Genomic DNA, 17155 nt, shown 5'->3' on the forward strand with positions numbered 1-17155 from the left:
GGCTCAGGTAGTGCAGCTCATCCAGGATGGCACATCAATACGAGCTGTGGCAAGAAGGTTTGCTGTGTCTGTCAGCGTAGTATCCAGAGCATGGAGGCGCTACCAGGAGACAGGCCAGTACATCAGGAGACGTGGAGGAGGCCGTAGGAGGGCAACAACCCAGCAGCAGGACCGCTACCTCCGCCTTTGTGCAAGGAGGAGCAGGAGAAGCACTGCCAGAGCCCTGCAAAATGACCTCCAGCAGGCCACAAATGTGCATGTGTCTGCTCAAACGATCAGAAACAGACTCCATGAGGGTGGTATGAGGGCCCGACGTCCACAGGTGGGGGTTGTGCTTACAGCCCAACACCGTGCAGGACGTTTGGCATTTGTCAGAGAACACCAAGATTGGCAAATTCGACACTGGCGCCCTGTGCTCTTCACAGATGAAAGCAGGTTCACACTGAGCACGTGACAGACATGACAGAGTCTGGAGACGCCGTGGAGAACGTTCTGCTGCCTGCAACATCCTCCAGCATGACCGGTTTGGCGGTGGGTCAGTCATGGTGTGGGGTGGCATTTCTTTGGGGGGCCGCACAGCCCTCCATGTGCTTGCCAGAGGTAGCCTGACTGCCATTAGGTACCGAGATGTGATCCTCAGACCCCTTGTGAGACCATATGCTGGTGCGGTTGGCCCTGGGTTCCTCCTAATGCAAGACAATGCTAGACCTCATGTGGCTGGAGTGTGTCAGCAGTTCCTGCAAGAGGAAGGCATTGATGTTATGGACTGGCCCGCCCTTTCCCCAGACCTGAATCCAATTGAGCACATCTGGGACATCATGTCTCGCTCCATCCACCAACGCCACGTTGCACCACAGACTGTCCAGGAGTTGGCGGATGCTTTAGTCCAGGTCTGGGAGGAGATCCCTCAGGAGACCATCCGCCACCTCATCAGGAGCATGCCCAGGCGTTGTAGGGAGGTCATACAGGCACGTGGAGGCCACACACACTACTGAGCCTCATTTTGACTTGTTTTAAGGACATTACATCAAAGTTGGATCAGCCTGTAGTGTGGTTTTCCGCTTTAATTTTGAGTGTGACTCCAAATCCAGACCTCCATGGGTTGATAAATTAGATTTCCATTGATTATTTTTGTGTGATTTTGTTGTCAACACATTCAACTATGTAAAGAAAAAAATATTTAATAAGATTATTTCTTTCATTCAGATCTAGGCTGTGTTGTTTAAGTGTTCCCTTTATTTTTTTGAGCAGTATATATTAGTATTTTCTCTCTCTTCGTTGAGATATCAAGTTATGAATGAGAGGGGGGTGACAGAAAAGTAGAGGAATTTTCAACATGTGCCTGATTTAGTCTGTAAAACCAACATGTTTCAAGCAGACCACCATAGTCCCTGTGCCCAAGAACACAAAGGCAACCTGCCTAAATGACTACAGACCCATAGCACTCAGGTCCATAGCCATGAAGTCCTTTGAAAGGCTGGTAATTGCTCACATCAACACCATTATCCCAGAAACCCTAGACCCACTCCAATTTGCATACCGCCCAAACAGATCCACAGATGATGCAATTTCCATTGCACTCCACACTGCCCTTTCCCACCTGGACAAAAGGAACACTTACGTGAGAATGCTATTCATTGACTACAGCTCAGCGTTCAACACCATAATTCCCTCAAAGTTCATCACTAAGCTAAGGATCCTGGGACTAAACACCTCATTACTACTAGACCAGACTATGGCACAAAATTAATAATGTCTAATTCTCAATTAACTTAAAAGGAGTCGAGGCACTCAAAGTCAAGAAACTGCTGACATGATTACACAATTTAATTGCAGTATCAATTCATTAAAAGTATACATACATACATGGTTGTAAAGGAAATCATGTCCAGTCCTAATAAGCTGAAGATTCTATCATGAATCAAATTTAACAAGTATCTACCTGAAAACAGAGGCTGATTACTTTGTTGTAGTGAAAGTGAACTGGGATAGAAATACATTATCAATCCAATTAAAGTGAGTGTCGTGATGCCAACTTTGGACCAACTACATTGAGTGTAAAGGCTTGGATAGGCCTATGGCTCAGAATATGGAATAGCATGTGAATGGTGGGCTACTCTCTCAAGTATTAATTCAAATATGCAGTAGCCTATAAGTTGTGGGCAGAAGCCGAAAAACGTGAAGTTGATCGATCCCCATCGAGGGAGGAGCAGATTTTTATATTTGACAGTAAAACATTCTTATAATAACTATAAAATGTGTTGGCACCTTCAATTCTTCTGTGTTCTGCCCCCCCCCCCCAAAAAAGATATAATTTGTAGATAATTGGCCCTCTTTCTGGGACTCACCAACAAACAGGACCAAGCCTGGCCTGTTGAGGAGTGACGGACTCCATCCTAGCTGGAGGGGTGCTCTCATCTTATCTACGAACATAGACAGGGCTCTAACTCCTCTAGCTCCACAATGAAATAGGGTGCAGGCCAGGCAGCAGGCTGTTAGCCAGCCTGCTAGCTTAGTGGAGTCTGCCACTAGCACAGTCAGTGTAGTCAGCTCAGCTTTCCCCATTGAGACCGTGTCTGTGCCTCGATCTAGGTTGGGCAAAATTAAAGATGGCGGTGTTCGCTTTAGCAATCTCACTAGTATAAAGACCTCCTCCATTCCTGCCATTATTGAAAGAGATCGTGATACATCACATCTCAAAATTGGGTTGCTTAATGTTAGATCCCTCACTTCCAAGGCAGTTATAGTCAATGAACTAATCACTGATCATAATCTTGATGTGATTGGCCTGACTGAAACATGGCTTAAGCCTGATGAATTTACTGTGTTAAATGAGGCCTCACCCCCTGGTTACACTAGTGACCATACCCCCCGTGCATCCGGCAAAGGCGGAGGTGTTGCTAACATTTATGATAGCAAATTTCAATTTACAAAAAAAAAAAACAATGACGTTTTCGTCTTTTGAGCTTCTAGTCATGAAATCTATGCAGCCTACTCAATCACTTTTTATAGCTACTGTTTACAGGCCTCCTGGGCCATATGCAGCGTTCATCACTGAGTTCCCTGAATTCCTATCGGATCTTGTAGTCATAGCAGATAATATTCTAATTTTTGGTGACTTTAACATTCACATGGAAAAGTCCACAGACCCATCATCGACTCAGTGGGTTTTGTCCAACATGTCTCTGGACCTACTCACTGCCACAGTCATACTCTGGACCTAGTTTTGTCCCATGGAATAAATGTTGTGGATCTTAATGTTTTTCCTCATAATCCTGGATTATCGGACCACCATTTTATTGCATTTGCAATTGCATCAAATAATCTGCTCAGACCCCAACCTAGGAGCATTAAAAGTCGTGCTATAAATTCTCAGACAACCCAAAGATTCCTTGATGCCCTTCCAGACTCCCTCTGCCTACCCAAGGACGTCAGAGGACAAAAAACAGTTAACCACCTAACCGAGGAACTCAATTTAACCTTGCGCAATACCCTAGATGCAGTTGCACCCCTAAAAACGAAAAACATCTGTCATAAGAAACTAGCTCCCTGGTATACAGAAAATACACGAGCTCTGAAGCAAGCTTCCAGAAAATTGGAACAGAAATGGCGCCACACCAAACTGGAAGTCTTCCGACTAGCTTGGGAAGACAGTACCATGCAGTATCGAAGAGCCCTCACTGCTGCTCGATCATCCTATTTTTCCAACTTATTTGAGGAAAATAAGAACAATCCGAAATTTCTTTTTGATACTGTCGCAAAGCTAACTAAAAAGCAGCATTCGCAAATGGAGGATGGCTTTCACTTCAGCAGTAATACATTTATGAACTTCTTTGAGGAAAAGATCATGATCATTAGAAAACAAATTACGGACTCCTCTTTAAATCTGCGTATTCCTCCAAAGCTCCATTGTCCTGAGTCTGCACAACTCTGCCAGGACCTAGGATCAAGGGAGATACTAAAGTGTTTTAGTACTATATCTCTTGACACAATGATGAAAATAATTATGGCCTCTAAACCCTCAAGCTGCATACTGGACCCTATTCCAACTAAACTACTGAAAGAGCTGCTTCCTGTGCTCGGCCCTCCTATGTTGAACATAATAAACGGCTCGCTATCCACCGGATGTGTACCAAGCTCACTAAAAGTGGCAGTAATAAAGCCTCTCTTGAAAAAGCCGTATCTTGACCCAGAAATTATAAAAAACTATCGGCCTATATCGAATCTTCCATTCCTCTCCAAAATTTTTGAAAAAGCTGTTGCGCAGCAACTCACTGCCTTCCTGAAGACAAACAATGTATACGAAACGCTTCAGTCTGGTTTTAGACCCCATCATAGCACTGAGACTGCACTTGTGAAGGTGGTAAATGACCTTTTAATGACGTCAGACCGAGGCTCTGCATCTGTCCTCGTGCTCCTAGATCTTAGTGCTGCTTTTGATACCATCGACCACCACATTCTTTTGGAGAGATTGGAAACCCAAATTGGTCTACATGGACAAGTTCTGGCCTGGTTTAGTGAAGCCCCAAAACTGCCCTCGCTAGAAGCCTGTGTTTCAGACATAAAGAAGTGGATGGCTGCAAACTTTCTACTTTTAAACTCGGACAAAACAGAGATGCTTGTTCTAGGTCCCAAGAAACAAAGAGATCCTCTGTTGAATCTGACAATTAATCTGGATGGTTGTACAGTCGTCTCAAATAAAACTGTGAAGGACCTCGGCGTTACTCTGGACCCTGATCTCTCTTTTGAAGAACATATCAAGACTGTTTCAAGGACAGCTTTTTTCCATCTACGTAACATTGCAAAAATCAGAAACTTTCTGTCCAGAAATGATGCAGAAAAATGTATCCATGCTTTTGTTACTTCTAGGCTGGACTACTGCAATGCTCTACTTTCCGGCTACCCGGATAAAGCACTAAACAAACTTCAGTTAGTGCTAAATACGGCTGCTAGGATCCTGCCCAAAACCAAAAAATGATCATATTACTCCAGTGCTAGCCTCCCTACACTGGCTTCCTGTTAAGGCAAGGGCTGATTTCAAGGTTTTACTGCTAACCTACAAAGCATTACATGGGCTTGCTCCTACCTATCTTTCCGATTTGGTCCTGCCGTACATACCTACACGTACGCTACGGTCACAAGACGCAGGCCTCCTAATTGTCCCTAGAATTTCTAAGCAAACGGGTGGAGGTAGGGCTTTCTCCTATAGAGCTCCATTTTTATGGAATGGTCTGCCTACCCATGTGAGAGACGCAGACTCAGTCTCAACCTTTAAGTCTTTACTGAAGACTTATCTCTTCAGTAGGTCCTATGATTAAGTATAGTCTGCCCCAGGAGTGTGAAGGTGAACGGAAAGGCTGGAGCAACGAACCGCCCTTGCTGTCTCTGCCTTGCCGGTTCCCCTCTCTCCACTGGGATTCTCTGCCTCTAACCCTATTACAGGGGGTGAGTCACTGGCTTACTGGTGTTCTTCCATGCCGTCCATGGGAGGGGTGCGTCACTTGAGTGGGTTGAGTCACTGACGTGGTCTTCCTGTCTGGGTTGTGCCGTGGCGGAGATCTTTGTGGGCTATACTCGGCCTTGTCTTAGGACGGTAAGTTGGTGGTTGGAGACATCCCTCTAGTGGTGTGGGGGCTGTGCTTTGGCAAAGTGGGTGGGGTTATATCCTGCCTGTTTGGCCCTGTCCGGGGGTATCATCGGATGGGGCCACAGTGTCTTCTGATCCCTCCTGTCTCAGCCTCCAGTATTTATGCTGCAGTAGTTTATGTGTCGGGGGGCTAGGGTCAGTCTGTTACATCTGGAGTATTTCTCTTGTGTGAATTTAAATATGCTCTCTCTAATTCTCTCTTTCTCTCTTTCTTTCTTTCTCTCGGAGGACCTGAGCCCTAGGACCATGCCTCAGGACTACCTGGCATGATGACTCCTTGCTGTCCCCAGTCCACCTGGCCATGCTGCTGCTCCAGTTTCAACTGTTCTGCCTGCGGCTATGGAACCCTGACCTGTTCACCGGACGTGCTTGTTGCACCCTCGACAACTACTATGATTATTATTATTTGACCATTTATGAACATTGTAACATCATGACCATGTTTTGTTATAATATCCACCTGGCACAGCCAGAAGAGGACTGGCCACCCCTCATAGCCTGGTTCCTCTCTAGGTTTCTTCCTAGGTTTTTGGCCTTTCTAGGGAGTTTTTCCTAGGGAGTTTTTCCTAGCCACCGTGCTTCTTTCACATGCATTGCTTGCTGTTTGGGGTTTTAGGCTGGGTTTCTGTACAGCACTTTGAGATATCAGCTGATGTACGAAGGGCTATATAAATAAATTTGATTTGATTTGCACATTTTCTCATAAAAATAACAGTTTAACACTGCTTCTATCTAGGATGTAAACACAGTCTCAAATGATGTCTGAAAACTCAAACTCCTTGCTGTATGTGTTTGATGAACTCCCAAAGACTGAAATAAGATCAACATCTGTTTTTGAGTGCACTTGAAATATTCAGCATGCAATACAAATTGTCCTATGAAGAGGTAACTCCGTTCACCATTTAGATTTTTTGTTGTTTTTTAAGTTAGTCAATGTTAGTTTGACTAGCCTAGCCTGCTACAGTAAATGTCAATTTCCCTGTTCATGAGGCTTGTGTTTCATTAGCTATCTTTCAGTGACATTTTTGTTGCTGTCATGTTTTGACCTGATTATGTCTTTTTTCAAGTAACAAGCTGCAGGCTTGAAGATACATTCAATCATATACTTTACGTAGAAAGCCAAGCAAAAGCGTTTAGATAGAAAGATGTGTGTGTCATGTATGCTAGAATGTACGTTTAAAAATGAAGTTGCATATGCAAATTAGCCAACACAGCATATCCTACACATATATAATGTAGAATACCTTGCAATACAATGTTCTCTAAAAAACAACTGGGGAAAATGTATAAAAATTGGTCTGCAATAAGAGAACCAGAGTTTGATTTCTAAACCAGATGAGTTCTCAAGTGTCAGCAGCTGCCCAATACCATGATGGGCAGGCATGCGTAATATTGGAGTCATTGGAGAATGATAATGAATCTGCAGGATTATAGAAAAGCGGTTGAGTTTGAGTTTGAGCAAAACCTGCAAAGAAAAGGCAACAGACAAATGCACAAACACTAGAGAAAACTCAGAAAGATATATTTACTATCATCTGTGTTTTCTCTGGTATTTCTAGAACCACCTGCAACTGGAAACGGACGTTTAAGATAACTGGTTTCCAGAATTGGGAACCAAGCCAATACCAGGTTAGTTGTAGAATCTATTGCAGTGTTTTGATTAGGCAAACCTGTAATGTCCAGAAATGCTGGATAACAACAATCTTTGGTTATATCATATCTAGTGTAGCTAAAATCTATGGATTTTTTTGCCATGGGGCAGAGAGAAAAATTTGCTGTTTTAGAGCTCAGAGATTCTTAAAAGATGGGACAATCTACCTTTTTCTACAAATATTTGTATTAATATTAACAAAATGTGAAGTTTATATTTTGACAGACCAAAGTATCAGCTATTAACACCATGTAAAGGAACAAACTATTTTTTCATTAAATGCAACTAAGTGGATTTATGTAAATTCTGTCAGACACCATAAACGGCGTTACATTTGCACAATTATTGGCCAACAAGTGTTCAATGGCCTTGAGTGTTTTATGCTAACATTAGATCATTCATAAATGTGTAATACAAATCTCCAAACATATTTTTGTTTTGTTTTATAGCTATATTAAATGCTCCAGGGCTAATTTAGTTAGCAATCTGGCATGGGGTTCTAGATTTTGAACATAAAAGAACAATTATGAAGCTTACATTATCCCTTAGGTCTAGCACAGCAAATACATTAATTGTTGAAGCATATGATGCAGAACAGTGATTACAATATTTGTTCAGAATATTGACAACAACAAAAAAATCTATCTTATTATGGGGGTTAGTTCCTCTGTCGAGATGGGAGAACCTTCCAGAAGGACAACCATCTCTGCAGAAACCAATCAGGCCTTTATGGTAGAGTGGCCAGACAGAAGCCACTTCTCAGTAAAAGGCACATGACAGACCATTTGGAGTTTGCCAAAAGGCACCTGAAGGACTCTTAGTATAAGGGCACAGGGTGAGACCCAGATGCAGACACGGGAGGCAGTTGGTTTGAGTCTCTGATATTTATTAGTATCTAAGGGGCAGGCAAGAGAATGGTCGTGGACAGGCAAAAAGATCATAACAAGGTCAGAGTCCAGGAGGTACAGAGTGGCAGGCAGGCTCGAGGTCAGGTCAGGTCAGGCAGGTTCAGAGTCAGGGCAGGCAAGGGTCAAAACCAGGAGGACTGGCAAAAGAGAGATAAGAAAAAGCAGGGGCCCGGGAAAAACACGCTGGTTGACTTGACATTACGAACTGGCACAGAGAGACAGGAAACACAGTGATAAATACACTGGAGAAAATAATTGACACCTGGAGGGGGTGGAGATAATCACAAGAACAGGTGAAACAGATCAGGGCGTGACACTTAGACCATGAGAAATAAGATTCTCTGGTCTGACGAAACCAAGACTGAACTCGTTGGCCTGATCGCAGGGTGTCACGTCTGGAGAAAACCTGGCACCATCCCTATGGTGAATCATGGTGATGGCAGCATCATACTGTGGGAATGTTTTTCAGCGGCAGGGACTGGGAGACTAGTAAGGACCGAGGGAAAGATGAACAAAGAAAAGTACAGAGAGATCCTTGATGAAAACCTGTTCCAGAGCATTCAGGACCTCAGACTGGGGGCGAAGGTGCACCTTCCAACAGGACAACGACCCTAAGCACACAGCCAAGAGAACTCAGGAGTGGCTTCGGGACAAGTCTCTGAATGTCCTTGAGTGGCCCAGCCAGAGCCCGGACATGAACCCAATCGAACATCTCTGGAGAGAACTGAAAATAGCTGTGTAGCAACTCTCTCCATCCAACCTGACAGAGCTGAGAGCTTGAGAGGATCTGCAGAGAAGAATGGGAGAAACACCCCAAATAGGTCCTCTGGTGTGGGGGGGGGGGGGGGGGGAATTGGAGCATACAGATAAGACAGGATCATTTTCTTTATTTTTACAATTTTCCACAATGTAGAATAGTAGTGAAGACATCAAAACTATGAAAAAACACATATGGAATCATGTAGTAACCAAAGAAGTGTTAAACACTTTAGATTCATCAAAGTAGCCACGCTTTGCCTTGATGATAACTTTGCACACTCTTGGCATTCTCTCAACCAGCTTCACCTGGAATGCTTTTCCAACAGTCTTGAAGGAGTTCCCACATATGCTGAGCACTTGTTGGCTGCTTTTCCTTCATTCTGCAGTCCAACTCATCCTAAACCATCACAATTTGGTAATTGGTATTTTATTAGGATCCCCGTTAGCTGTTGCGATAGCAGCAGATACTCTTCCTGGGGTCCACACGAAACATAACAATACAGAATATCAATAGACAGGAGCAGCTCAAGGACAGAACTACATAAAAAAAATTCAAGGCACACGTATCCTACATATCAATGCATATACACAAACTATCTAGGTCAAATAAGGGAGAGGCTTTGTGCCGTGAGGTGTTGCTTTATCTGTTTTATGGGTTGAGGTTGAGTGAATGTGTTGACTGACCATCATGTCTTAACGTAATGATGGACTGTCATTTCTCTGCTTTTTGGGCTGCTCTTGCCATAATATAGACTTGGTATTTTACCCCATAGGGCTATATTCTGTATTCCACCCCAACCTTAATGTACAAATGCATTAAGAAGGAAAGAAATTCCACAAATTAACATTTACGATGGCACACCTGTTATTTGAAATGCATTCCAGGTGACTAACTCGTGAAGCTGGTTGAGAGAATGCCAAGCGTGTGCAAAGCTGTAATCAAGGCAAAGGGTGGCTACTTTGAAGAATCTCAAAAATAAAATATATTTTGATTTGTTTAACACTTGTTTTGGTTAGTACATGATTCCATATGTGTTATTTCATAGTTTTGATGTCTTCAATATTATTCTACAATGTAAAATAAATAAAAACCCTTGAATGAGTAGCTGTGACCAAACTTTTGACTGGTACTATTTTCTGGAGACTGAGACAGGGGTGGTCGGGGGTAATTTCCTCACTAACAATCACCTCTTTCAGTTGTCGGGTGTTGAGAGCCGCCATGTTCCCACAGATTAATTGTGAATGGACAGAATATGCCAGCTGCTGGAGCAAAATAGACCTGCTATTGTTCCTTGTTAGACAGTGAACGTCCCACACCTGGATGTGATGTTGAAAATGATTTGAAAATAAGTCTGTTAATTCATAGATATTTATCAAAATAAAGCCATGTTTCAATGCATGTCACGGGAACCGGAAGTGAGACGTGTAGGCTTACCTTGGTGTGAGGTTTTGATAACCATGTAAATCTCTCTTGGACAAGGTGACTTTTATCAATAGACTCACTGAATAAATGTGTTTGGCACTTTATAAAGATGAAACGATCTCCTGCTGCTAACCGAATCCAAGGTATATTGAAGTTCCTGAAAAGGTTTGTCAGACAGTTTGTTAGTCCAGTAATGTTTGTTGGCGTATTATTTTATTTCCACCTCTGGTGGTTCTTTACAAATGTTTGTCGTGCAAATTCCACTGTCTTAAAAAGGAAAAAGAAACACGTTTGTCCAACCATAACACATGGATGGCTAATTCAGAAAGAATGAATTGATGGATTCCAGCTAACACAACCAGAACTTTCACATATACAGAGACAGGCAGCTATCATGGCATCAGTCTTATTCGACTAGCTAGTGTATAGTGACACCTACTGATATGAACTGGTAATGCACGTTTGGTTAGAATAGTGCAATAGAATGAATGACATTCAATAAAATCTACTTCATGAAAAGGGGATATTATTTTCAATTAAAATGTTGAAAAAAGTTGATTTAATGATTGAATAATTGGATTTTACAGGAAATCAGTTCCTATAGTGAGCCCTAGTAAACAAACCTCTGGTGGACCAGATGGAGACCAGGACAACAATAGCTTAGTGCTTTTATGACTTGAGCATTAAAAAAAGTGATTACAACGTGTACTGTCTTCATTGTAACTCTGCCTTTCATAAATCTTCCAGAATGAATAATTGTAGAAGAGCATTGTAATTAGATGAACAAATAATAGGTATTATGTCATAAAATGTAAACCTGTCTGTCTATTGCTTAACATTGTGCATAGAGGGAAATATATATTTGAAAACATTGTAACTTTTCTTTGCATAACGCTCATTCCTGCTATAGAAGTTAATCAAACACAAGAGTATGCTGTCCATTGAAGTTGTTGTCTCTGGCTCTTTTGGTATCAGATTCATAATGAGTAAGAGCAAGGTTTGTGGTAGTTTGAAAGAGTTTGATCCACCTTAGGCCAGGAGTATTTCCAATCCACATAACCTTCCTACGAATAGGACCCAGAGTTAAACCTGACCAGGTCATGAGATCAGGAAACACTATACACATCAGCTACCACAGCAGGTGAAATCACTGCAACACTTAAGAGCTGCAGTCAGTTTCAGAATGGGTGGCAAGAAATAAGTTAAAGGCATTATATTTGGGACATAAAATTAAAACACTAAACCCTTGTAATGAATAATGTGGAAATGTAACAAGTTGAGAATAAACTTCTGTCATGGTCAAAACATATTGATACAACAGTAACTAAGATGGGGATAGATCTGTCCATAATAAAGCTCTGCTCTGCCTTAACAACACTATCAACAAGGTAGATTCTACAGGCCCTTGTTTTGTCGCACCTGGACTTCTGTCCAGTCGTGTGGTCAGGTGCCACAAAAAAGGACTTAGGAAAATTACAATTGGCCCAGAACTGGGCAGCACGGCTCAGCCTTAAATGTACACAGAGAGCTAACATTAATATTATGAATGTCAATCTCTCATGGCTCAAAGTAGAGATTTACTTAATCACTACTTGTATTTGTGAGAAGTATTGACATGTTGAATGCACCAAGCTGTCAGTTTAAACTACTAGCATACAACTCAGACACCAAATCATACCCCACAAGACATGCCACCAGGTCTCTTCACAGTCCCCAAGTCCAGAACAGACTATGGGAGGTGCACAGTACTACATAGAGCCATGACCTGGCTATTTCACATCAAGTAACTCATGCAAGCAGTAAAATACTATTTAAAAATAGATAATACACCTTATGGGACAATAGGGACTGTGAAGAGACACATATGCACTATAGACACACATACATCGATTTTGTGTTGCAGATATGTGGTAGAGTAGTGGCCTGAGGGCAAACCCTTCATATATTGTGAAATCGGTTTAATGTAATGTTAGTTTTATTGTATAGAACTGCCTTTATTTTGCTGGACCCCATGAAGAATAACTGCTGAATTGACAGCAGCTAATAGGGATCCATAACAAATACAAATTTTGGTTAAGGAATATGCAATTTAATCAGATGCCATCTAGTGGCCTTTTTGGGTATGTCAGATTATCACAAAACTCTGCCCCTCTGCATATCCTTTTGACAAGTTAAATATATTTTCAAATAGAATGACAAAGCTGTGAAACGTCACCCCAAATGTTAACCAACTTAGTCAATACCATAAAAATGTACTCAATTATTTTACCATGTCAATACTGATTGGTTGGCAGTTGTGAAAATAAAATAGTAGCCATTATAGAAAATGCCACCGCTGATGAGACACCTCGTTACACCATTTTCCCAATTAACCAAGTGGTCTATACACTAGAAACTCATGTACTATATGGACACATTGTTTATCAATATTTTTGTTTTAAACATTAACTTACCTGTCAATAACCAAAATGAAAGTCTTCAGTAAATTACTAGTAGCGTCGCAACCATATGACAGCTCCAATAAGCCCCTTATGAACTAGAGGCTTGTAGAATCATTACAATGAGTATTCATTTCATAGTTCGCTTCAGGGGAACTATGGGCATTACCACCTGAAATAAACATGAGTAAAGATTTGTCAGTAAGAGCCGTACTTCCCAGAGAAATGCGCCATAACAGCTGGCTAATGGATTTAATTGACCTCTAGGCCATCTAAACTGGTGATGCAGTGTAAAGGTCTACATCAACTGTAGTTACCAATTTTACTCATATGGACCTAGAGTTGACAGTTGGGCCCTTAATTGACATGGCACTATTACAAGATATGGTGGAGGACAGTGGTCAGAGGTAATGTCCTTCATAAATCTCATGTTAAAGATTTACTATTGTAGGTCTACAATCGTCAGTATTTATCACTGGTATTGAGATGCTCAGTAAGACGGAGCAAAGAACCTGAATAGACTGTTACAACATCCATTACTACAGGTCAACACTTTCTTTTTATTGTTTTACAAGATGCCTTGCCTCCAAAACACAAGTGTTGTCAACAAAAACACCTCAATGTTACAGCTGTGTTGCACTGCACCAGTTTAACACTCTCCCCTCCCTCTAAACACAAAGCCAGTAGGATCTATCAGAGAAGCCAGGAGTCCTGGTCTGAGGCTGGATGCCGTACCCTGGGGATGGAAGTGGTTTAGCTCTGGCCTCCCAGGGTGTGCTTGTCAAACAGGTACTCTGCCATCTTGTTTTTGACAGCATCCATCTTGGTGAGGTTGGTGATGTGGTCACCCAGCTTCTTAATGGCCTCCACCTGCTCGTTCAGGTAATGGGTCTCCAGGAAGTCACACAGCTAAAGAGGGAAAACACAGGTCAGACAAGAGAATAACTACAGACTATTGTAGATACAGTAACACACAAGAGCCTGGTGGTAATGGCATAAGGGCAGATAATGAGGTGTTTGCAGCTGTAACTCCTGCATGAGCTGCATTGTGTGTTAGTTATCAGAGCTACAACAACCTGATCATCTCCTGGGACAGTACCTGTATTCTATGTGATATATACATGTGATGTGCAGATCCACCATAACTTACATGGGGGTCAACCTTGTCCAAGCCAATCTTGTGCAGGTCCAGCAGGGCCTGGTTCACATTCTTCTCCAGCTGCAGAGCACACTGCATGGCCTCCAGCCCATTGCCCCACTCATCACGTTCTGGCTTCTACACAGGACAGAGTGAACACAGGAGGGTTAGGGACTACTAACAGATGTTTAGACAATTAAAAGTCAATTAAATGAGTATATCTGACAAACTGGAACCAACGCAGAAAGACCAAGATGGAGTCACTTTAACAGTGACTATGAACAACCACATAAGCTAGAGTTTATGAAGCACATATCATGGGTCCGGTGTGGCTCAGTGGATAGAGCAAGGCGCTTGCAACCCCAAAGGTTTCCAGAACCCAAGCTCAGAACACAACTCGATCATTCTCACGGATGGGCTATTGCAGCAGACGACCACACCGGGTTACACTCCTTTCAGCTAAAAACAAGTGACTCCAGTGGGCAATTGAGTGGAAAAACTTTGCCCGGAACAGTGAGTTCAGTTTACTGCACAGTCCCAAGACCTCAAACCAATAGAGCATGTTTGGAACGGGCAGTTCACAGCATGACTACGTCGCCGTAAAATCTGCAGCAACTGCCTGATTTCAGCGTGTGAACATGGACCAACATCCATGTGGATTGTTTCAGACACCATCTGAACATCCCCCCAAAAATTCAGGCTGTTCTGGAGGCAAACAGGGGTCTGAGTAGATGTGTATAAACCACTTGTTTCACACTCACTAGGCCATACCCCCAGACACTACATAAGCCTACATGCATATTGACACCAGTCACATATCCTGATTGCCTAGTCACTCTTCACCTTACCTACATACTGTATTCCTTCAACAACCTTGTACCCCTGCACATGGTCTCAGTACTTGTATAAAGCCTTGCTATTCTTTGTTTTACCATTTCCTTTTTTATTTAGCAAATATTTACATTTAACTCTGCATTGTTGGGAATGGGCTCATAAGTACACGTCACTGTAAAGTCTACACCTGTTGTAGTCGGTGCACGTGACCAATAGTGAGCATGTATTATATTAACATTGGGAGAGTTTGGATAGAGTGGATGGAGTTACACCCCTCATGCAGGCAGTGTGTTCAGGCCTAATCAGTCAGGACATTTTCTCCTCTGGCCACCTTGCTCTAATACCAGGGCAGCCACATAGGGCGTGCCTTACAATGAACTGTATTAACATGAATGACTACTCATCCAAAACTTGAAGTTCACAGTATTAAAGAAAAGGCTCTAGATTGACTATAAAGGGTCCTTTAGACTTCTTGCCATACAGTCTAGATAAACCACTTGTTTCCAGGTAGAACCTTTTCAACTGAGACAAGAACCATTGCTACCAGAGAAGCCTCCTCTATGAAGAAATGTACGATCTTTTTGTTGCGCAGTATACAATGTAAATGTGGTTTTAGCTGCTCAGGGGCTCACCTTGATGTCCTGGAGTAAAATGCGTCCACCTCTCTTGTTCTGGAAGGAGAGTAGCTTGTCGGCGTGCTCCCGCTCCTCGTCGCTGTTCTCCTTGAAGAAATGCGCGAAGCCAGGCAGAGCTACATCGTCACGGGAGAAATAGAAAGCCTGGGTGGACAGACAAGTGTTTAGAAACATGTCAAACATGACTCATTCTATTATTGAGGGATCTATGCATGATTGACACAGCAATATGATCCAGAAACTCAGCCTACTTAGTAACCTGCCAAGAAGATAAATATATCCTTGGACAGAGCCAATCAGCTTCATTTGAATGATAGATCTACCCCAAGGATGTTAATTGCCTAGGTGTACAGAAAAATATTTAGGCCCAGGCATAATAATACACAGGTAGATCAACAAAACGGTCATCTTGGTAGACTCCTTACCATTGAAGTGTAGGTGTAGGAGGCAAACATCTCCATGTTGATCATCCGGTTGATGGCAGCTTCGCAATCGTGGTGATAGTTCTGGCGGATCTGAGACTCCATCTTGGCAGATTTTCTTTTATATCAAAATGAAATGTACAAAAATAAATTTCCGTCGACTATTTTGCTATTACAGTTCAAGTAAGTGTTACGTTATCAATCCGGAATGTTCTATAATGCGGGACGAAGGCAGAGGAGTTCCGTTCAATCACTGTTGAAGCAAGAACTTCTTCATGCGTCTTCTCAGACTTGTGAAGTGGAAGGAGCCTTGTTCCCTCTATTTATTGTTCCGAACGGAACGCGTCAGTGAAATCCACCCTCACAGAGCGTAGCCAATCACCTTTAGAATTTCAACAGGAACTAGGCGGATAATTTGACGACGAGCCCACTCGTACACCTCATGACCTAAAGCTAAGATTATTATATTAACAAGAGAGACGAGTGACAACTCTAACAATGGAAATACAGGTGTTCAGCGATTGAAGACAGGCAAGATTCTAACCAATGAGAGGGCATGTACGCGAGTAAACAACACGCACAACTAAACGTCGTTTTTCTCAAAGTTGCCGGAATGCCACGTGCATCAACATATAATATGTCGGCGTTTGTAAAAGGTTTAGTAAAATCTTAAACATTACGAAACTTGTATTCGATCAAAATCCTTAAGTAATTTGACACTCTGTTATATACCTCCACACATAAATGTCATTATCTCACGCGGACAGATTTTGGGAGGAGTAAATACTCTCGCCTTGACCTCTTCATCTCTGTCTTTTATTTTTTTTATTTTTTTACTTTGTTTATTAGAAAGTAACATTTTATTGGAAACAACTAAAGCAGTGGTATCAGCCAAAAGCAATGCTACAGTGCAGGTCTAACTACAGCGCTTATTGTTGAAAAAGGTGTGTGTTATATCCTTAGAAGAAAATAGGAAGAATTTGAACACATTCTAATATTGGGCTAATTGAGAAATAGTCTATGTCTACATTTGATTTAGGATATAAAAGGAATCGAACGTTGAGACGCAGTTCTGTAAACTTCTGTTTCATTCTCTAAGAGCACATGTTTCAATAGCACATTTAGCTTAATTATGTACCTTTTCCAGAATGCAGTCAAAAGAAAAACTGTAGGGTTTATCACACTTTTTTCATATCAATTCAATTTTCAGTATGAGGTATGGGAATACAGTAGTGGACAGAGAAAGAAAGGCTGGCTTTTGTAGAAATGGTATTTGATGATAGACCTTTCGATTTCAAAT

General features: G+C 42.1%; 1 protein-coding gene across 1 annotated transcript; it reads right to left on the minus strand.

Moving 5' to 3' along the window:
- Window positions 1-13366: 13366 nt before the first annotated feature.
- LOC106600657 (ferritin, middle subunit) lies at window positions 13367-16166 on the minus strand. The gene is made up of 4 exons (XM_082973595.1): window positions 15859-16166; window positions 15431-15577; window positions 13977-14102; window positions 13367-13735 (listed from the first exon to the last, which is right to left on the minus strand). Exons 1-4 carry the CDS (start codon window positions 15958-15960, stop codon window positions 13580-13582), a joined length of 531 nt encoding a protein of 176 aa, XP_082829721.1. The 5' UTR covers window positions 15961-16166; the 3' UTR covers window positions 13367-13579.
- Between the last annotated feature and the right edge of the window lie 989 nt (window positions 16167-17155).

This window comes from Salmo salar, chromosome 03 (genome assembly GCF_965601325.2).
Source record: "Salmo salar chromosome 03, fSalSal1, whole genome shotgun sequence".
Taxonomy (NCBI): domain Eukaryota; kingdom Metazoa; phylum Chordata; class Actinopteri; order Salmoniformes; family Salmonidae; genus Salmo; species Salmo salar.